This window comes from Cylas formicarius, unplaced genomic scaffold, assembly GCF_029955315.1.
Source record: "Cylas formicarius isolate icCylForm1 unplaced genomic scaffold, icCylForm1.1 PGA_scaffold_7__23_contigs__length_41026272, whole genome shotgun sequence".
Lineage (NCBI taxonomy): Eukaryota > Metazoa > Arthropoda > Insecta > Coleoptera > Brentidae > Cylas > Cylas formicarius.
In genome coordinates this window covers 37,281,081-37,302,571 of record NW_026844352.1, presented here as the reverse complement: position 1 = coordinate 37,302,571, position 21,491 = coordinate 37,281,081, and the positions used below count along the sequence as shown (strand labels likewise).

The 21,491-nt window shown below is 34.5% G+C and overlaps 2 protein-coding genes across 7 annotated transcripts; one reads left to right on the top strand and one right to left on the bottom strand.

The window, feature by feature from the left end:
* Positions 1 to 9: 9 nt before the first annotated feature.
* On the bottom strand, positions 10 to 20,665 carry LOC132705326 (phenoloxidase-activating factor 2-like). 4 transcript variants are annotated; one of them, XM_060675853.1, is made up of 8 exons: positions 20,102 to 20,665; positions 19,703 to 20,025; positions 19,563 to 19,650; positions 13,360 to 13,611; positions 2,686 to 2,843; positions 2,409 to 2,626; positions 1,853 to 2,162; positions 11 to 372 (listed from the first exon to the last, which is right to left on the bottom strand). In XM_060675853.1, the coding sequence occupies exons 4-8, from the start codon at positions 13,374 to 13,376 to the stop codon at positions 149 to 151; spliced, it is 927 nt and encodes a 308-aa protein (XP_060531836.1). In that variant the 5' UTR covers positions 13,377 to 13,611; positions 19,563 to 19,650; positions 19,703 to 20,025; positions 20,102 to 20,665; the 3' UTR covers positions 11 to 148. The 4 variants fall into 4 exon arrangements, with proteins under 4 accessions (XP_060531834.1, XP_060531836.1, XP_060531835.1 ...); XM_060675852.1 differs by lacking the exon at positions 13,360 to 13,611; XM_060675851.1 differs by lacking the exons at positions 13,360 to 13,611; positions 19,563 to 19,650; positions 19,703 to 20,025; positions 20,102 to 20,665 and adding an exon at positions 4,865 to 5,093 and having other exon boundaries at positions 10 to 372.
* LOC132705324 (uncharacterized) lies at positions 8,686 to 19,545 on the top strand. Of its 3 annotated transcripts, XM_060675846.1 has the most exons (10): positions 8,686 to 8,924; positions 12,447 to 12,609; positions 12,659 to 12,785; positions 12,870 to 13,013; positions 14,734 to 14,987; positions 15,044 to 15,182; positions 15,236 to 15,487; positions 18,063 to 18,608; positions 19,027 to 19,218; positions 19,315 to 19,545. In XM_060675846.1, the coding sequence occupies exons 2-10, from the start codon at positions 12,454 to 12,456 to the stop codon at positions 19,482 to 19,484; spliced, it is 1,980 nt and encodes a 659-aa protein (XP_060531829.1). In that variant the 5' UTR covers positions 8,686 to 8,924; positions 12,447 to 12,453; the 3' UTR covers positions 19,485 to 19,545. The 3 variants fall into 3 exon arrangements, with proteins under 3 accessions (XP_060531829.1, XP_060531831.1, XP_060531830.1); XM_060675848.1 differs by lacking the exons at positions 19,027 to 19,218; positions 19,315 to 19,545 and adding an exon at positions 18,802 to 19,007; XM_060675847.1 differs by lacking the exon at positions 8,686 to 8,924 and having other exon boundaries at positions 12,469 to 12,609; positions 12,659 to 12,789.
* Positions 20,666 to 21,491: the final 826 nt, after the last annotated feature.

The window sequence follows — 21,491 nt, the reverse complement described above, 5'->3', positions numbered from 1 at the left end:
ATTTTTGTTTAATTTAATTTTTTAATTTCGACTCCCGATATTTACGAATCCCCATGAATAAATACACAACTAGCCTAAAAAATATCAAACATCACGAACAAAATGATGAACATCACTCGAGACAAGAAACGCAAACCAGATAGACATTTTAGTATCTGTAAAGTTGAGTGTCAAAGCCCAAATCGCGCATCTGTTTATCGATCCAGTCGGAGAAAATGACCACGTTCACGTACACCCCCGGAGTGTTCGCGAGGCCGCATGTGAGGCCCCACGACACAATGCCGACCTGCTGATACCGATCGGGTTGATCCACTAAGGGACACATGAGCGGACTGCCTCCGTCGCCCTTGCAAGTGTCCCGATTTCTTTCGCCTAGAATGACGAAACTTATTGTTTGTATGATATTTCATTAGACCGAGAGTTCTCAGAGGTTTAGAGGGAAATTATTTTTAAGACCTTCTTGACGTTTTCTCGGTTTTTATCAATTGTTTTGTATTTTGATACTTTAAGCCTGTCTGCAAGTCCGTTCAAGTCGAACAATGGGGAACTTGAACATTTTTTTTTATTTCTTCAATACATTTGTGTATGTATAGAAATAACGCGTAGCAAATATCAAACTCAAAACCCAATATTTAATTTGCAATAACTAATTCAAAAGTAGTGACACCCGGCTATTTTAAACGACAATAAACGCACGGGAATGATGGTGACGTCACACCGCTGCTTTTCGATCGATACGGGGACATGTTACAGTGTTATTCTCAGGTTATAGCAAGAGAACTATACTATTTACGTTAATTTTTGCTGAGTGCTTTTTATGAGAATAATGGAAGCAACATAATAACAATATTACAAATGTACCATCGTCTTTCAGTATAACCCGTAAAACGCCAGATGAACTAAGCTATTATCTTCATTCGGCTTTAAAGGCCGTCGTCGATTGGAATTACTTCCTAACGTTTCACTAGCACGAGTGGCGAGCTTCTACGTCTACGTCCAACATCGGAGATGGAAGGACCTCTGAAGAAGCTCGCCACTCGTGCTAGCGAAACGTTAGGAAGTAATTCCCATCGACGACGGCCTTTAAACCCGAATGAAGATAATAGCTTATCAACGGGCCGCGAAAGCCTTAACCAATTTATCGCCAGATAAACTTTTTATTCGTCTACCAGAAAATAAAATCCATCGTTTTTTGTTAACATTACGTTCAGGTGTCACGTTAGCATTAACCGTGCAAACATTTTTAACTCTTCGAACTTGCACCCACCGCATTGCAGTCTCCGTATCTTCCTGATCTATATGAAATAAAGAATATTTGAAGTTATCAATGTCAATACACTTTAAAATCAGTTTTCGCTGGTTAAAAAAAATCTTTCGTTTTTTTTTGTTGAATTTTAAAACAAGAAAACTATAAGCTAATAACAATATTATATTGGTTTAAAAATAGTGGCTAAATTTTCTATGAAGAACCTTTTAGCTTTAACATCGCGAACCTCACCAAAAAAAATTTTTTCGGTGTTTGGTATGTAAAATGTACCCATAAACATATCCACTAAAGGTAAATTATCAGATTGACATTTTAAAAAATCGGCTTCGGTAATTTTCAAACTTTCTTTTTGATAGTAAACACAAGATAACAAAAAAAGCGACAGGATCAAGACTAAAACCACCAAGATGAAAGCGTTGTCGTTCTCTAATGGCTTCTCTATGCTACCGTCAGGCTGGCGCGTAATCTTACTAGCGAATTGACGTCACAACCGGTCACAGCGCGTTTACAACTTTTAGTTGGTTATATACTGTGGTTCTTTTATTAGTATAAACTTACTTTTCCTATTATAGCTAGGTCACTTACCTCCGGCACACATAAAGCTACGATGCAACGCGAACGTGGGTCCTAACCTAGAACGGCGAAGGGCAAACTCGCATTTGTTCCTTTGGATCAGCGGTAGGTCAATTTTCTTCAAAATAGGCTGATAGGTGCCTTTCTTGAAGGAATTTTTACCCCAACCCGTAGCGACGCATTTTCTCATGTCGACGTCCGAATTTCTTGTCGGAATACAAACCACGCCCACATTAGACGTTAGCTTAAACGGCAACTTCATTACCAACAGAGCGATGTCGTTTTGCAACGACTCCGGTTGAAAGTCCGAATGAAATATAACCTAAAATAAAGCAAGGCAAATTGTCATTTATCAAACGCGTTTAGATAACGTTTGCTGGGCGCCTGTTGGAGTTTTCCAATTTTAAAACTATTATGTAAAATAGCAAAATGGTATAGTAAATTAAAATGGATCTACGCAATTTGTGACTAGTGACATAAAAATTTATAACTTAATTTAAGTTTAACGGAGTTTTTTAAAAAGCTAGCGACAGGTAGCCTAAGTTTAGTTACCGACGAATGGACTTACTTTATCCACAGCTCGATCCTGGTGCTCCAGGGGTTCGGTTTTCTCTTCCCAATTCCACTCGCCCGCCCTTACCGTATAAATGGCTTTTGAAGAAACGCAATGGGCCGCGGTAACTGCGACCTTTGGGTGTATCAGCGACGCTCCGCATTTGAAAGTGCGTCCTTTCAGTATTCCAAGCATCCATGGGAACTCGGCAAATTCCGCGTTCCTAGTTTCTCCTAGACGAATTTAATGCGGGTCAAATAAAATTAAAACAGAAAAGACAATCGACTCTAACCCATAATTCGACTACTAGTAGCTTGTTCGGATATCGCATAGTACATCTTATCCCCTATATAAACTGAAGCACTACCACTGCCTTTGCCACACTCTACTTTACAGCAAACATCTAAGTCGTCTGTACAGGGCGCCGACACTTTATCGTCAAATACGGATCTGCAAATAAGAAAACAAAATTGTTTTTTGAAACCATATATAGTTTTTAATGGAAGCTGGGTGGCTATATTATAAAAAATTATTACTATCAAGCGCAGCAATTTTTACATGTACTTCGGCATACAAATATTACATCATGTCCACTACTAAATTGCAAGAAAATAAAGTCGAAATCACGAAAGATGACTACAATAAAAGTTAAATATATGCATTTAGCATAAATACTTAAACAAAAAACATTTAGTTACAGTGGAAAGTGGAAAAAATATTCAAGATGTAATTCTAGAACCAGCAGGCCCAACTGTTTGATTCTGTGGTACCTCGGACTCCTAACTTCTTACTATACTTCAAAATGGATTGTTAAAGCCCTCAGTTAATCCTTAATTAAACAACAATCAACAACAAACAATCAAACAACAGTTTAGGGTGCCAACTAACCCCCAGTTTAATTTTAAATTCACATTTGGATTTCTCGAGAAGTTCAGCTTAACATTTAATTGTAGTCGATTTAAAGCGCGGTAGTCAAAAGATCTGTTTAAGTCCGCCTGAAAAAGTACTACGAGGGTCCAGAAAACAACTTCCTATATCATATCAAAAATAAAACAATGAACAAGGGATCCAAGTGTGAACCCGGCGGAAATCCAGAAGTCAAATCCAAGCAAACCTATCTTGTTCCATTAGTATTGCAACTGCAAAACTATTTATAAAATAAGCCAATTAAATATTATTTTATTATTTCTCTGACTTTTATGTTTGGGAATATGACTTATTCTTATACAAGTTATTATATGCATGGTAAACATATTTGAGTATCAAGTTCCAACATTAAAAATTATTTTTACATTAAATATCCAAAGTTAAAAATTATCTTTTAAAAACAAAATTAAACCAAATCATATGTGACTTGAAAAAATTATATTGCGTCTACCACCAAAATTTTTTAATATATTTAATATTAAATATATAAATATATTTAATATTAAATATATAAGTATATTTAATATTGAATATATAAATATATTTAATATTGAATATATAAATATATTTAATATTGAATATATAAATATATTTAATATTAAATATATAAATATATTTAATATTAAAATTTTAACAGCAATTTTTGATCTGATAAAAATAAATGTACCAAGTCGTATCGGTTAAGAGATCTAGCAACAAAACTGCGAGCTTAGAGATAAGGATTATGTATCTTGTGCGATTATACAGTGTTCTGACATTAGACGTCAACATTTGCCGGCAAATTTCTATCGTTTGCACAGGTTCACATTAAATCTACAAATTCGAATAGTGGCAATATCGCTTTTATTTTCCAAGACTACGGGTTATGATTTGTGAGTGGAGATGATGCAAATTTAACACAAAAAAATGGTGATAATTATTTAATAGATTTAATTTTACTGTTATACTTTAGCCAGATGGAACGAACTACAGTGTGTGCCATCTTTATTGTTGTTGAAAAGCTCATAGAAAGCCTAATAAAATATTTAAAAGACATACAAGGTGTCCCACTCAAAGAAGTTGGGTTACTATTTACAAATCTTTTGGATTCCTTTTGGGTCGGTTGTTGATAAATCGAACTTGATGACGTTTCGTCAACCACCATGTTGGCTTCTTCAGAGCTTCTTCAGTTTCAGTTTACCAACAACCGACGCAGAAGGAATCCAGAAGATTTGTAAATAGTCTTACAGTAGCCTGTGGAAGTTTCTTTGAAAAATTAAGAAATTATTGTTGTGGCTGGCCAACGAAGCTGGATCTTACACGTTAAAAACACAATACAGATAATTTTTCACCTTTTCCTTAAGTTAACGCGTAGCCGAGCTACAAAGGGTGTCTATAAATGCAAAATTTTCAAAATCAGCCTCATACTAAAAATCTATGACATATCTGTCTGTGGCACCTTCCATTTCATAAAAAGCAGTCATAATTAATAAGGGAGGTACGCCGTGAAACGATCGAAAATGGGACGCACTGTCGACAAAATCTTATATTGAATGGAAACTAACCTTATATCCATAACCCCTAAATCATCTTCCAACCCGCTGAAATCCTCTTTGCACTGCCAAAATGGCACACAAACGCAATGGCTGTGCTCCGTTTTCGCGGAATCGACAAAGGCCAATCCTCGAACAACGTAAACAAATCCAAAATAAAACACCGTCGCAAAAAATAGCGACATGCCAAACACAAAACTAAGCGTGAAAATGAAAAACGGTACCGTGGCAGTACCGTGAATTTTGCGACTCGGCACAAGGAATAGTTTTACCTGGGGCCCGTAACTACCTCCATTTTCCGAATCTTAATGGCGCAGGGATTGTTTATTGAAGATTTGAGTTCAACTCCGCGATTATTATTACGTTGTTACCATAACGTTAAGGATATTAAGACAAATTCTTTGAACCGTTAGCAGTAAGAAACATCGCTTCATGTTTTTGTCTATAATAAGAGCAATGGTTTTTGCAACGGGGCACTGCTTGACTAACATGGCCGTTATTGTTGGTTATTAATTATTATTATTCTAACGTAAGAAATTTATTCGTACCTATTATCAGGAAAACAAAATGTATATATTACGTAATGTAAATGGCACTCAAGTTACTGGTTTATTTGGCATGAACGGAGCGAGTGCTTGATGAACGAGTGACTTAAAAGGTTTACCAAACCTGTTGCATACTGTACTTTTTCTACCACCACGAGTTTTTAGGTACACTTTTGCAAAATAACAAGAAAACATCCGATTGCTCCCGAACCCGTGCGGTAATTACACTCTCCGCACGCTAGATCGGTGTATAATTGGGTATTTTACACAAGGGAGTAAAAAATTAGTATATCATGCAATAAGTGTGTTAAACGGCATTTAAGTCACGAGCTTATTTGGCACGAGCGGAGCGAAAGATGCGCGCCTTCTAGAAAGTTCTGCCCCAAAAGTAATATAGTCGGAGAAAAAAAGCGATTTCCGGAAAATTATATATCTAGACAGAAATAAGAGCTGAGTTTTATGATACTAATATTAGATTTTGAATTAACAACAGATGTGATAAAGAGAAAAAAAGACATAATCCACCGCATTACCCATCATCCAGCAGGTTCTGTAATTTCCTAAGAACACTATTGTAGAAAATATATAGGTTATAACAAAAGGACCATTCATTACATAAAGTATTAAATTCAAATTACGAAAATCCTTATGTATTTAATCTTATGTACTATAACGGAGACCTTGATTATATATATATATATATATATATATATATATATATATATATATATATATATATATATATATATATATATATATATATTCACGTATGGAAAAATGTGATGACACTATATTCCGGGATATCATCCGTTCGCTTGTTGAACTCCGACTGGAATCCTGCAGACGTTTCGCCAAAATCTCACTTGGCATCTTCGATGCTCGCGCTCGAGTGTTCGAAGTGTTTTCGGAGCGCGAGCATTGAAGATGCCAAGTGAGATTTTGGCGAAACGTCTGCAGGATTCCAGTCGGATGCAGGATTTGCAGGATTCCAGTCGGAGTTCAACGAGCGAACGGATGATATCCCGGAATATAGTGTCATCATATATATATATATATATATATATATATATATATATATATATATATATATATATATATATATATATATATATATATATATATATATATATATATATATATATATATATATATATGTACTACCGTTAACTGTTAACTTATGTGATACTGACATCCTTCTGTATAACATGTTAACATGTAAAAATCGCAGAAAATATTTTTGTACCTCTGAATTCTCTGTTTTATCCAAACATGGTAAACAATATCATCAACATTAATTTGGCTCAATACTAACGAATCAAAAAAAGAAGTTTTTAGCTTTTTCGAAAGTGATTGACGGCTTGGAAATAAAATGTTTAAATTTCCGTATGCTTTTTGTATTTTGTATTTATTGTAATGTTATTGCCATACCTGGCAAATACCATAACCGATGATTTGGCTTGGTCAGCTGCTGTTTTATTAGGTGGTAAGGAGATATAAAGATGTGTATCATCTGCGTATAAATGTACTATACTATAACGTAAACAACTACTCAAATTACAAGTGTAAATAGCAAAAAGAAGCGGCCCCAAAATTGAGCCTTAGGGTACCCCAATAGGTTATATTTCCCTAGATGTACATGTATTAGTTTGTACAAATTAATTTGACAATCCATCACTTTTTCTACAACTTTTTAAAAGCTGGCAATATGCTAATATCACTATACTGATTAGAAACAAAATTGAATTAATGATGTTAGTAATTAAAAGGACAATTATATGACAGCGTAATAGTATCATGTCCGTATTTATTTGATCGGCCTCTGTAGCTAACGATTTGACTACAAATAATTTTTTTTTGACTATAAATACATGGTTTATGGTAAATGGAAAAATCTAATTTGTTCTGTAATTTAGTTATAGTCCAGTCCAGTCCAGAAAGTTTAAAGAGTTATTTAGTTCCGTCTCTATGGTAAATTTTATTCGCTTTTGTATGAAATTAATATAATTCAAAAAGGACTGCAGTTGTCTCTCCGTTTCATCGAAACAAGCAAAAACATCATCTACGTATCTATACCATCAAAAAATCTTTTACTCGGATGATGTTTATGTATGATATTTTCCACATTGTCCATGAAAATTTCTGCAAGTAAGTGTGTTTCCCACAATTAACCCTTCTTTAGCAATGTAAAATTGACCATTAAATTCAAAATAATATTGGTCTAAACAAACTATTAAACCATCTAACAAGTCTTGTTTTATGATAGGGTTGACTTGTCTATGAGTAAGTATTATGCTAGGAAATATATTTTGGAAGCGAATAGAAATTAGAATTGCCTTAGGAGGAATGTTAGTGTCTTTATCCTTGTTTATTAGTTCAAATTTATGTTTTATAACATCTTTAGGTCTAAAGCCAATATCATATTCTAAAATTTTTATTAATCTTGTTGAAAGTTTAGCTGTCACGGTGCTGTTACAAAAAAAAAACTACAGGTTTTGAGCATTCGTTTTTCCAATTTAATTGTGTTAAATGGATTTCCATTAAGTAAAAGTCACTTCAGTTCAATTCTTGCCATATATAAAATAATTATGCGTACATAAAACAATCCAGCAAGGTTAGTCGGCTACTGGCAAGATCAGTGGGCAAAACTATAACATATATTTGCATTTTACTAAAAACGCTTATTACAAAAAATACTCTCAAAGAGTGACAAATAAATACAGTCCCACAAATTTTTAAAACCTTTTTTGTTTTTTTAAATCACAGTATTTTCTTAGTGACAGTATTTTTGAAGGCAGCACGTTTTTTGATATTTTAACAATGATGTATCGTGACGGCGATTTTACGACATCGAAGAAGTGGTCCAAAACACAACATTGGCCCTAACGTTATTTTAAATTCTGGAATATATAAAAAAATAGAATGAAAAAATATAATATAAAATTTTACTAAAAGTACAAAAGTATAATAACGATTATAATTGTAAAATTTCATAATTAAAAATACATAATATGAAAGCCTCGTTCCTTTTTCATTTAATTCTTCTTATAACTTCTACATTGTGTAAATAAACTAGGAACCAAGACCGGCCAGTGACCCCGAGAGAAACCCCATAATTGCGCTCATGTAATGGAGAAATAATATATGCCCATGTACATACATACATTTTACAATAATAATACGTATGGCGGTCGGCGGGTACCAAACTAATGGTTCTCGAAAGTGAAACGGCCTATATATCGACGTTTATTTGTTTAAGTTGTATGAAAGTGGAAGAGGAAAGCACACCCAGACACACCGTAAAAAATCGTATTTTCACTTCGCATCATTCGCAGTCGGCCGGTCGGACGAGCGATGCGACACGATCGGCTATAAAATAACCTCATAACCTCGAAATTATTTTATTTTTGCGCGACGGATAACCTTACTAGATTTTGGGAACGCGACAATTTTTTTTGGTGCGTATGAGTGAGTGATACGTCAATATTTGGTGATTTGTTTGACAGCGACGACCGTGTGCTGAGATTATGGTAAGCCGACACAATTAATGTCGCCGAGTCGTGAAAAACGCGCCGATACGAAATTTAAAGAAAACGCGGAACACCTGTCGCCGTTCTCTTCGACTTTGTGCCTCTTCACATTATCATTTATTTCTTTAAAATTAGAATGGTTATAATGAACCTGCAAACAAAATGAATCTGAGCTATTTGTGAGAAACTAACCAACAGCAAGTTCCTGCCCGGTTTCCGTATTGAAAGTGCTTCTCGAGTAATTAACTGGAAAGGTTTTTATCTTTCCACTTCTCGAAAATAAACGTGACGCAAATATTGTGTTTTTGACGACAATAAAAAATTAAATATGAGAGTTATTTTGATTAATTCATTTTAAATTAATTAATATTTACGTATAAGGTTGCAAAAAGTGTTCCTTTTATTCCCTAAGCGCTTTCCTTGGACCATCATGTTTCTTTTTTTAATCTTAGACAAAGATAATTTAAAAAAATTGACGAATTTGTTTTGAACGCCAGACACCTTGTAGCCAGTCACCGTTGTAATCGTTTTTTTTTAATCATACACTTGGTATTGAAACGCTGACCGCAATATCTAGCAATTTTGCCGTTTGAATACGTGAAACCCGATTTTTTTTCTAATTGTGGTATTTCTGAGTACCGTGCTAGCGGAAATACTGAGCCTGCCAGAGATGTGACGTATTATTCGTTTAATTAGTTAAGATGTTTAAAATCTGTTTTACCTACAAAATGTTTGTAATCTAGTAACTTATCTATAAAAATACGGAGATAAACTAAATTTAGCTTATTTGCTTTGGTTTAAGCATGTGAAAACCGTATAACGATTAACTTTGTTGTTATAACTATCTAGTACGTCTCTCCATTTTGGGTACATGGTCAATTGGCTTAACGATAATTATAGTGACAGAGTGTGATTTTCCATTTATTTTTTCTTTCATTTATATTCTATACTCTTGAATATCAATGTGACCAGTAAAACACGATCACGTGTAGTTGTTAAATATTGCAATTTCCTATCAGTAACCAAAACTAATCAAAAGACCTTCCGAAATTATTTTTTTCAGATGGGCGTTTTAATCATATGCGTTGTCAGAAATTTAAATAAGTTATACTAACAATTCGCAGTAGGCTGTGTGTATCTCCATTCAAAAGGCGCTTGAGAGGTCACAAGAAGGAAATATACATTTTACAAATTAGTATACAAATAAAATAAGACGTTTGTAAAAAAGTAACTCACTAAAAAAAAAAGAAATTCTACCTGTTCCTTAGAAGCGGTTTCATAAGGATTCATATTTGCAATTTGCTTTATGAAAAATGTAGGTATTTTATTTATTTATCAAGACCTAACTTCTCGGGTACCTACACAGATAAATAAAAACGCGGCCCAAATTCTCGCCAAAAAAAAAATTACGATATTTGCGGAATACAAAACAGAACTGTGTCATTGTTGTCCTGTCATACTTTGTTTATGGCTTCTCTGAAACCACGTCTCAAACTACGTTATATCCGTGATATATCAAAAACACGGTCCGCATTTTCAGACGGTTTCCTTATCGTAATAAAATAATAATATGTAATAACGCGAAGATGTCTCTTATTAGATCACATGATGAGCGAAAGGTCATCTTTATATCAAAACAATTCGAACCTGATACGAGATTTTAAATTTCATGCTTCCACCATCATATTTTTTAACGATGATAAACATTAGGCACGTTGCACGCAAACTTTTCGCATGGAACGAGCTATAACAAAAGAATTGATTCATGGAAATCGCGACCTTGAACATTACGCTTACGGAAAAAATCACGAAAATAAAATCGTCCACAAATGTCCAAGTAATAACTGAATATAAATTTATCGATCAAAGAGCAATAATCGTAGAGATTGCCGCCGTTGTTTCTCCAGAAAACAGGTTGGTTGGTAAAAACCCACACCAAGTCTATTAAACCATTGGTTACTATTTCTCAATCACATTAAACATTTTGTAAAATTTATAATTCAAGAAAATAAAACTTTTTGCTCTAGTATATCTGAAGTTTATATTGACTCCCCCGGGACATAAATGCATAAGTTTTATATTTTGATTAGATTAACAATGTTTGCTTGGCGTGTGAGTCGCTCTTTTTTTATCAGAAAACGTAAAATTCTAAGAAAATAGATCACCCGAAAAAAAAAATCCCCTAAAAAAATTAAAAAACAAAAATATTTTATGTATTTTTAAAATATCACGTTAAAATTCGGGGATCTAGATCTTAGTGAGCTCTGGGTCTGCAATTTTGAAGCATTGCTAGGAGCACAAGAAGCAGTTTTAAATAAAAGAAAGGTTATCTTTAAAAATAAAATTCTTACATGGATTTGTACACAGATAAGTAAGTACAAATTGTATATTGAACTGAGGAGGCTTTTACTTGATGAAAATCCATTTATCAAAATAAATAAGAACTAAAAGTTCAGATTTTCACGAAATTATATACTATGACATGACAATTGTTTCGACAACACCGTGTCTTTGTCAAATATCAGACATTTGATAAAGACACGGTGTTGGCGAAACAATTGTCATGTCAAAATATATAATTACGTGAAAATCTAAACTTTTAAATCGTTTATTCGATAAAAAGGCCTCTAGCACTACTCGTTGAAGAACTTAAGCTTAAGCTAGAATATTCTATAATATATTCTCTGGTCACTATTGAGCTACAGTATACAAAAAGCTACAGGAAAAGACGTATTAGGAGTACAGCTAATGGTGTTTTTTTTATCTTGTCTGACGCCCGTATCAGCCGACCCAAATTATGCAAAACTCAGCATGAACCAATTTTGCAAATATTTAGGCGATATTCAAACATATGCTGGTTCAATTAAAGCTGAATATCACGATATGGCGATAATATCAGTTTACGTATAGATAGATAACCTAAAAGAATGACTACGATTTTATTCGTTGTACCGTTTTGATGACGGTTCATCGCCAAAAGTAGCATTGTTGTTGAGATAACAACGAAACGTACCGGATGAACCTTTTTTTTTGGAAGCAGCGAAACGTATTTCAGGTCGTCGACAGCCGAGTCCAAAGGTCTCGTAAAATAATTAAACTTTAAAAGAGAGACTACTAAAAATGGACAACAGCTTAATAAAATCTATTGAGAATATCTCTAGTTTTGCTTAATAATAAGGCTAATGTAATACAAAACCCAACCATGTCGCAAATATTGACAACTGATTATTATGATAATGACTTGCCGCAGGCGGAGGGCAAGTCAAAAACGTTTTTTCTTATCGTAACTGATATGTGATTTGGTTTACTATATCGATACCCGCTGATAGAGTGTATTATTATAAAATAAACTAATCGTTTGCTAGCATTTTTTATACAAGAAGGCTTATAATTACCGGAAAAATATATAATTTTTCTCCTCGTTTCGAGAATAAATTACAAAGTCCGTGTTCGTTACATGACAAATAAATTCAATGAATTTAGTCGAAGAAAGACGCCTGTTGCAATTGTCTCCTGTTTTAGTTAAGTAATGGAATCACAAACGGAACCCGATAAACTTCACGTAATAATTGGATCCCACGATGAAAAACCTAAAAGAAGGAGACTTAGGGTGGGAGATCCAGACTTTGTCCCGCCCGACGGTGGATGGGGTTGGTTGATAGTATTCGCTTGCGGATTTAGTAATGTGAGTAGACAGATGCGCTGCTATATCCAATCAAGTCTTCGTTTTACAGTTAAGTACGTTTCCAATGTTTCAACAATTCGGCCTGGTGTTTAGGTCGAAATTTGAGGAGTTGGCGATAACTCCGACGCAAACTACGACTGTGATAAATATGAACTCGGCATTTAATGCCTCTATGGGTGGGTATGTGCTTTCAGATTTGCTATAAACCATCTGTATCCGATTCTCGAGTTGATTCCGACAAAAGCTCATTCGTTTTTCAGGTTTGATAAATGGACCGCTCTTTAGGAAATTTACTTATAGACAAGTGGCCATGTTTGGCTCGCTTTTGGTCGGCATATCGTTGTTCCTCTGCCGATTTTGCGACACGTTCTGGGGCTACATGATCCTCTATTCGGCATTTTACGGTAAACCTTCCGATACATCTACAAGTTTATTACAGAATTCTTTTTTGAGTACACAATATCCGATCGACCGACTCATACGTAGATGCGAAAAACACCTACTAGTCATCCGCCCTTCTTCTAAATGACACTGCAAGTATTTAGCAGACATCTACCATGGTTAAATAGATACATATAGCTATCTCCGGGGCGCGTAAAGCTACACAGTACCATTATACAACACTCGAATGTGTTCAGGTGTGGTACACTATGAGGATGAGTGATTAACACGATTCACGCGAGGATGGAAAAAAGAAAAGAAAAAGACGGAACTGGGTGAAGTCGTGGTTATCCAAACCTACATACTCACATGTTCCTTTGCTGCATCTTCGTTAACTTCTTTCAACTTCTCAACTAAAATTGTGTATGCCTCTTCTATTCATATTTTAGTGGAATACTCTTCAATTTAACTTCCACAAGCACCGGTTGTCTTTATATAATTCTATGAATTCCCTCATCATATCTTCGTGTTTCTTTGATAATCCAGAATTTGTCATTTTTTTTTCAGCGACTATTCTGCCACGAAAATCACGTAGAAATAGTCTTGGCCTTCGCACTTGCTCTAAAAATCAGAAACAATCTGATTCGCTTCGAGCCGCGCTTGGAACTGAACGCGCCTTGAGTTTTGACACATACACATTCGCACTTACTCATACGAAGTCATTTTAGTTTAAATGTAAACATACTCCCTCGTAGTTGTATCAAAAAATACAGTGGTCTGATAAAGTTAAAAAAAAAACGAATATCCTACATACCACCTAAGATATATGGCAAACTGACACACTAAAGTTCTAAGACCTTCTTAGAAAAGGCTGGCAAAGAAATCTTTTTGATGCTGCCATTAGATAAAACATGATATTTAGCTCTGACAAATGTTTTAATTTAACTTAAACGACGTAAATTAAATGTGTACGTGGTTTTTAGTCTACTGGACAAATAAAAAGATGGTACATGTAAACTAAATTTATTTTTCTACTCCCGCCTGTAAAATACCTAATTATATAAAGATCTAGGACATTTTCGGAATATTCCGCACGAGTTCGGGAGCAATCGGATGTTTTCACAGATTTTTCTGCTCCCTTCTGTTAAATACCAACTATACCCCGACCTAGGGTGGGGAAAGCGTCACTTTACCAAGTAAGTTTCTTGCCTCACGGATCCAAGCCACTTCGGACATTTCCGGGATATTACCACACGGGTTTGGGAGCAACCGGATGTTTACGGAAATAGTATACACAACTTGAATTTTGACATTAAGCAATTCTGACGGCTTTGTCAGCGGCTATGTATCCGCGTTGTTTTGCAAAAATATACCCAAAAAAAAAGTATAGTACGCAACACGTTTGCTATCTTACTTCTGATAATTTAAATGTATGTTGATATTTTTAAAATTTCTGGCAAATCGCAAATTTACTATTTTATTTATACATATTTTTAAATGTCCTATATTTAACAATTAACAAGTGACGTCGTTTCCCGCTTCCGCTTCGCGTCAATTCAAGTGAGATGCTTAAACTAATACCCCTGTACAAGTGGTACTAAATATTCGAGGCTCAGAAACTAAAGGTCCTGATTTTTAATTTTTGACCGTCAATCAATTTTACAATGTTGTGAGCTCAAATAAAGTTCTTGTAATAAAATTTGGGATTCTTTCATTGCGGTGGTATATTAACGTCCTTCGTAGGTTCTGGAATCGGTATCACGCAATCTTCCAACGCGTTAGCGCTGAATACGTATTTCAAAGACAGAAGACGTATCGCCACAGGCCTGTCTTGGTCTACCACAGCTCTCGGTCCGATAGTTTGGCCGTACATTATCGTGGCACTGAACGATTACTACGGTATGGAAGGAACGGTGCTGATTTTTGCAGGTTTCGCATTACATGCGTTTATGTGTTCCTTACTGTTACAACCGGTCGAATGGCACACCAAATTTCGCGTAAATATCGACGTCGTGACTCGAGTACTCGAACACTTCAAAGTTCAACGTTTTAGGACATGAATCCGGAATCTGCCGCCCTATTGGAAAACGGTGGTGCCGCGAAACACGAATCTGGTTGGGCTAAAGTCAGGAGAAAAGTGAGCCTGATCTCGAGCCAGTATTTACACAACGAAGACGACCCTATTCACACGGGTACCGTAGATTTCGCGACTGACAATCTTTAAGTACTCATCCGTTCGTTTCAGGATACGAAATAACGGACCCCGGTACACCGATGATGATAAAGTGCAACGACGGATGGTATTCCAGGTCCCACTTGGGCTCTAGGATGTCGCTCGCGTCTACTAACAAAAGTAATCGCAATTCGTTGGGTACCAGCATACCCATGTCGACTAGGCCGTCGTTTGTTAATTTAACGGAGAGCAAAAAGGGGTCGCAGGGGTCCAGCAGACCTATATCCAACCGTCCGTCGTACACAAATTTACCGGAATACCCTGGTATGACGTTTAATGTATATAAAATAATAAATGAATCGGAAGGGAGCAATAAAGAACACTTTTTTTGTATAAGTCAGCGAAAACTAAACTTGTACTATGCTTTTATTTGCTTAAGTTAACGTTAATAAGATTCGTTTCACGCCAATTGAACTTAAAAACAACCGTTGGACGACCAGCGTTTTTATATTTTAATTTTGAACTTTCGTGTTTGTCAAAAAAAGTAAGCCTACTGATGTTGTCAGTATGGACTGAACTCTATCATTGGATGAACATAATCTCGTTGTGTTTTACTACATTTTTGAACACCCCGTACAGTACCTGTGGTGTCTTGAACTTTGCAAAATGAATTAAACTTAAAGTGGTTTATTAAAGTAGGGTCAAAACAATTACACTGGGGCCTCGTATAAAGTCTTAACTCAGTAAAATTTATAAATAATCACGTAGCATGCCAACTGACCTGAGAGCAAAATTTAAATACATTTTTTTAAATCATTATTAAGCCTTGTGCTTACTTTTTAATACTAAGACATCAAAAAACTATTACTAACTAAAACTAATTACAAATTGTACCACCATCTTAATAGTAATATGATACCATATTACATATGTCGCTTAGTTTTTGCATTAACCCATTTTGCATCAGTGGTGCGTTGATGCACCACCTATGATTTTTTTTTGTCACATCCAGAAAATATTTTTGCACAGCCATTTAGAAATTTTATTATTATCACTACTAAAGGACATAAAACCGTAGAAATCGCTAATTTATATGTAAAGGACAGATCATATATATGACTTCAAAAGTTAACAAAAGCGGTACATAAATTTGTATCACATTTTCAAGTAAATCCAAAATAGTAAAAAAAAAAATTTGGATTTGTATTGCCATTTTTGTTAAGTCTATAGCATGTAGATTACATACAGAAAACATATATTGGAAATATTATATTGATTATGCTTTATTTTTTTGAAAATATTTACTGTTGCGTGAACGCACTACTGGTGTTATCTGGAAACAAAACTTTGTTATTGCAAGTCTAGACAAGTCGGCGCATGTCGAATAAACATCCAACAATTAGCGTGTTCTTTAGTATTAGTTTGTGCCTTGTGCAGTGCACGTTACAGTTCGTAAAAAATGGCATTTCCGAGATATTTGACTCAAAAGGAATTAGAGGCGGCTATGGACAATAACAATGAAAGTCGTAAGTATTATTTGGAATTACGTATTCTTATGTATTGTAGCATTCCATTCCTTGTAAATTTATGATAGAAATAACGTGAAAAAATATTTACAGAACATATTGACGCGGTCTATATTCCACCCGACGTGAATACCTTGACTGACGAAGAAGATATAAACGATAACATAAATCTACAAGAGTTTGGGGAACCAACTGATATAGTTGGAACTTTCGAGTTACATACACCGATGATGTCCTTCAACAGGCCTGTAATTCATCAACTACTGAACCTGAATGGGACTCATCAGATGATGAAACCCTGAAATTCAAAAGTAGACGTATGTATACTTTGTGCAAACGACAGGCTTGCTTCTACTGTCAAATGGAAGAAAGGTTAGATTGAGTACACTCAAACACATATCCGATGAATTTAGGTCATGTGAGGAACTAAAAAATAGGCTTTCTGGAAAAACTCCGCTTGAAATATGTTTTATGTTTTTTGATGACGAAGTGATTGATTTGACTTTAAATCTTACATTTCTTTGCGACTTTTAAAAACTGATAAAACAATTACTCAAAGAAATCTTGCACCTGCCATAGATGAAGTGCGTTATGATAATCAAGGTCATGATTGTTCGCGCTAATAAAGTCCGAAGCAGATTTAGATTCTGCCACAGCCACACAATTTACGTTTGTTACGTTACGTTACCAGTATTTTTTGTATGTATCGAGTCTATTTTTTTTTGACACATGTAATGTATTCTTAAGTGCAACAAAATAAATAATTTCAGAGCAAAAAAGTGTTTATTTTTTTTATGCTTGAGATAATATGGGTTAAGGCACTGTTTATGTTTAAGTAAAAATAATATAAAAATTGAAGTTAGCCTAATATTATTTGGTTTATTAATATAATAAAAGTCAATATTAATCCGCTGTTGAATTTTAATAGAATTTTGTGTAAACACTATGCCAATTCAAGCACATACCTTAGGGGATGCGGTGAAAGATCTGAGTAGAATACTGCTGAGGATTTGCGACCATGAATTGAAATCTTAACTGGCCTATTGTGGCAGCGCGGGTGCTAAAGTTAACAACGCCACAAATTCCCTAAATATTTATCAAATATATTAAGTTTGACAAAAATTATAAACTAAAAAAAAGAATGCTGCATTTAAGAAGTTCATATTGACAAGGCTCTCAAAATAGGTATGGTTTTCTTACTTAATTAATTTAATTTATAGTAAAAAATGAGGTCCAAGTATTTTGTTGTATCATGCTAAAACTTTGCTAGTAAAAACGAAAGAGACTAACAAAACTGCGGTGCAAAATAAGTTTGTTAGTGTAAAATGGTTAAAATTCATCATCCACATATACCAATATAAAAAACATCTTAGGTAGAGAACGATCGAGTTCGACGGCGAAAAGAAAAATATCACAAACGAAACCAACCATTACGGAAGAGGCGGAGTCGGACTTGAAAAACGAAGAAAACCATCACACGCCGCAGCATGAAAAGGAGGTCCTGAAGGAAGCCGTTAAAATCCTAAAGGAGTACAAAGAACACCACCAGCAAGAGCGCGAAGAGGTAGAAGAGAAACAAGAGGAAAAAGAAGAGGCACCGCCTGAAAAGGAGAAGCTGAGCATCTGGAGAAAAATAACCATTTTTTTCGACTTTGACCTGTTCAAAGATCCGATATATGTCAACTTGATGCTGGGCCTGACGATCGCGAACTTTGCGGAACTGAATTTTTCGATTTTAACGCCGATGGTGCTCAAGGAATTTAATTTCGCCGAATATGAAACGGCCACGTTTATGTCGTTGCTAGGCGCGACCGACATTGTTGTTCGGTTTTTTATTCCTTTCATTGCGGATAAGATCGGTTGGGAGAACAAGACTTTTTTCCTTATTGGTGTTATATGGATGGCGCTAGGAAGAATAAGTAAGTTTATTATTCAAAGATGTGAAATTCTAAATAGATACCAATGATAATAGGTACACGCCAAAGAGATCCGTCAAATTTTAAGTAGGATTTCGCGCCCTTTGCCCTTGATTAGAAATTTTGACATTTTCGCATATATGCGTTAGTGATTTTGCAATTTTTGCATTTTCCAAACAAGTGATTTGTATTTTAGATAATTAACTGCAGTTTTCTCAAATGCAATAATGATTTTATGCTGTTTATCAACTGATTGACTATATTTTTATCCCCTACACAAATTAAGTGGAAAGGCAAGTGGTAATTGTTGCCTGGATCTAAGGATTTTACGCAATTTTTGGGTTTACTTTGCATGTAATGTATCATTGGGTACCATTTGCCTTAGTCCAACCCCAAATCTTTCAAGTGTAAAATATTTTAGTACTAGTACATACACAAACATACTATTGGAGTTTGCTGGTGGCCATAATTATTGGTGCTGGAAAGGGTCTGAGAACAATTTTCATTGCCCTCGTAATACCCTCATATGTTCCATTAGAAAAATTACCAGCCGCGTCAGGCTTGCAGCTAGCAACCAGTGGTCTGTTATTTATACTGCTCGGCCCAGTTGTAGGTAAGCTAACGGGGAAACATGGGTCTTTTCAACATAAAAATTGCATTGCGATCTCATCTCTACCTTAACATATTAATTTACTTTTTATCCTTTTAGGGTGGATTCGCGAAGCTGTTAATAATTATGTGATAACATTACATTTGCTGAATATTTGTACTTATGCGACGGCTATAGCGTGGATCGCGGAAGACTTTTGTTCCCGCAAGAAAAAGAGTTTAGCTGAAGCGCACATCAAACCAAAACCGACCAAATCATTTAAAAAATAGAGATATTTAATGTAATATATTATAAACTAGCAAATAATATAACAAGGTTTTTAATTATTTTTTTTAATGTCCACTCACCTGGCATTAGAATTCATCGGCGGCGGGAAAGTGCTCTTCGAGAATTTCTTGAAATTCAACTTTTTCATCCAAATGTGCATTCAAATATCTACAAATTCAAAAATTTAAGATAAAAATTTCAGTGCTGTAGTTCCACTTACTTGTACAAATAGACGAAGAAAAATAGCATGTGATATATTAGTTGTGTTTCACACCTTTTTATGTATTTTCGAAGGACGGTACTATCAGCTATCTCAAAATGATCATAGACACCTTTGTGACTTCTTGGCACTGTATAAATCTCGTAAACTAGCCAGCACAGCATGGGAAATGATAAAAATGTCACAAAAAATTGTCCATTTAATAAAAGTAACATCGGAATCATTGAATATACCACTACTTTGATTACAACCATGCCATTCAATTTACGACAGCATTCTTTCGCAGACGCTTCTTCGCACTCTACATCAATAAGCAGAAGGAGCTAATAATCGATTAAGGTACAACAAAACAATGATTTTGAATTATTTAATTGTTTCAAGACACTCAACAAAGGATACGCAATACAATAATACAAAGAAAATCATTCCTGTGACCATCATACACGACCGAAATAACACTGGATCTGTAATCATTTCATAACAAAACTAAAAATGTTAATGCCGGAAAATCTTAACGACTAAATGTGTGGTTAGGTATTCATTGATTATCCCACAGTTTAGAACTTAGATTGCATAGATAAAAATATATATATGAATAGTAATATCAAACGTTCGACAAATTTATATTTGTTAAATAATCTTCATAAAATTTTAAAAATATGTTTATTTTATTTCTTTTTAAATTAGATTTTGTTGTGTACATAGAAGTGCTATTTTAGTCCAAGTCAATTTTTAGCTTATTAATTTGTTCTTTTGACCATAAATTCTGTTTCTTAAAGTACTATTTTAGTCTAGAGTTATGGTTAAGTTATTGCTATGTTACTGCTAAAAATAAGATTACTTCACAAGTTTAAGCAAATCAATATAAATTATCTTTAAGAGGCAATAAAGTAAAAAATAATATCAGCTGGTTACAGTTGCAAAATATTAATAATTTACAAGTAAATATAAAATTAAATCATGAAAAACACTTTGAATTAAAAATGAGACATTTCTCCATCTGCACTTGTGTTTATTGGATCTCCTTTTAACAATGCAACAATCATGCTAAAATAAATTGGCATCATGTACCTTCTTGTTGATATAAATGGAAATTTACTCACCAGTATAGATAAACAAAGAAAAATAATAAATAATACCCCAAGCAAATCATGACATCTTGCATATGCTTCTTCAGTTGACCTCGGTTATGTATCTCTGTGGGATCATAAACTCCCAAGTTACCACTAGGAACTTTAATTAATTCATATGCTAACCACCCAGTCATTGGCAAGTTTAGTAAAAATAGTATCCAATGTCCATGCAGTACCAGAAGAATGGATAGGAAAACATGACCAATAATTTTTGGCATCACCCATTCATTTAATTTTGTACAGCATTGTTGTGCATTTAAATAATCACATTCCAAGTCTGACAATGTTATTACCTTCATTTTATTAAGGAAATGAAATATAATTCGGTGCAGAAATTTATTTTATTTAAGTTTCCTAATAGAAACATATTTTAATTTTAAAGGATACAAAATAAATTAGCAAAAAGAGTAGAACTCCCGTATCTGCTATCGAAATTGCAAACAGAAGCCCATCGGAAAAAAGCATTTTGCTTTAACAAGTGCTTCAGAAGTTTCTAAAAATTTTGTGCGAACTTAATCATTTTTAAATCTTATTTTAATTTTGCTCGAAATCTTCGAGAAACTAAACCTAAATTTAGAAACAGATTGAGGTTTGCTTTATGCTTTTCTTCTTTTCAAATTGTGAGGGAAACAGAAGCAAAAGAGTAAGCAAACCGG

Bases quoted from the DNA above. Each gene is read 5' to 3' on its own strand.
- LOC132705326 (XM_060675851.1), bottom strand. From the start codon at position 5,037: ATGTCGCTATTTTTTGCGACGGTGTTTTATTTTGGATTTGTTTACGTT. The intron at 2,627-2,685 runs GTTAGAGTCGAT...AAATTCGTCTAG, and splicing joins TACTAGTAGTCGAATTATGG to GAGAAACTAGGAACGCGGAA. The intron at 2,163-2,408 runs GTAAGTCCATTC...GCTTTATTTTAG, and splicing joins AGGATCGAGCTGTGGATAAA to GTTATATTTCATTCGGACTT.
- LOC132705324 (XM_060675846.1), top strand. From the start codon at position 12,454: ATGGAATCACAAACGGAACCCGATAAACTTCACGTAATAATTGGATCC. The intron at 12,786-12,869 runs GTGGGTATGTGC...TTCGTTTTTCAG, and splicing joins GGCATTTAATGCCTCTATGG to GTTTGATAAATGGACCGCTC. The intron at 15,488-18,062 runs GTATGACGTTTA...AAAACATCTTAG, and splicing joins AAATTTACCGGAATACCCTG to GTAGAGAACGATCGAGTTCG.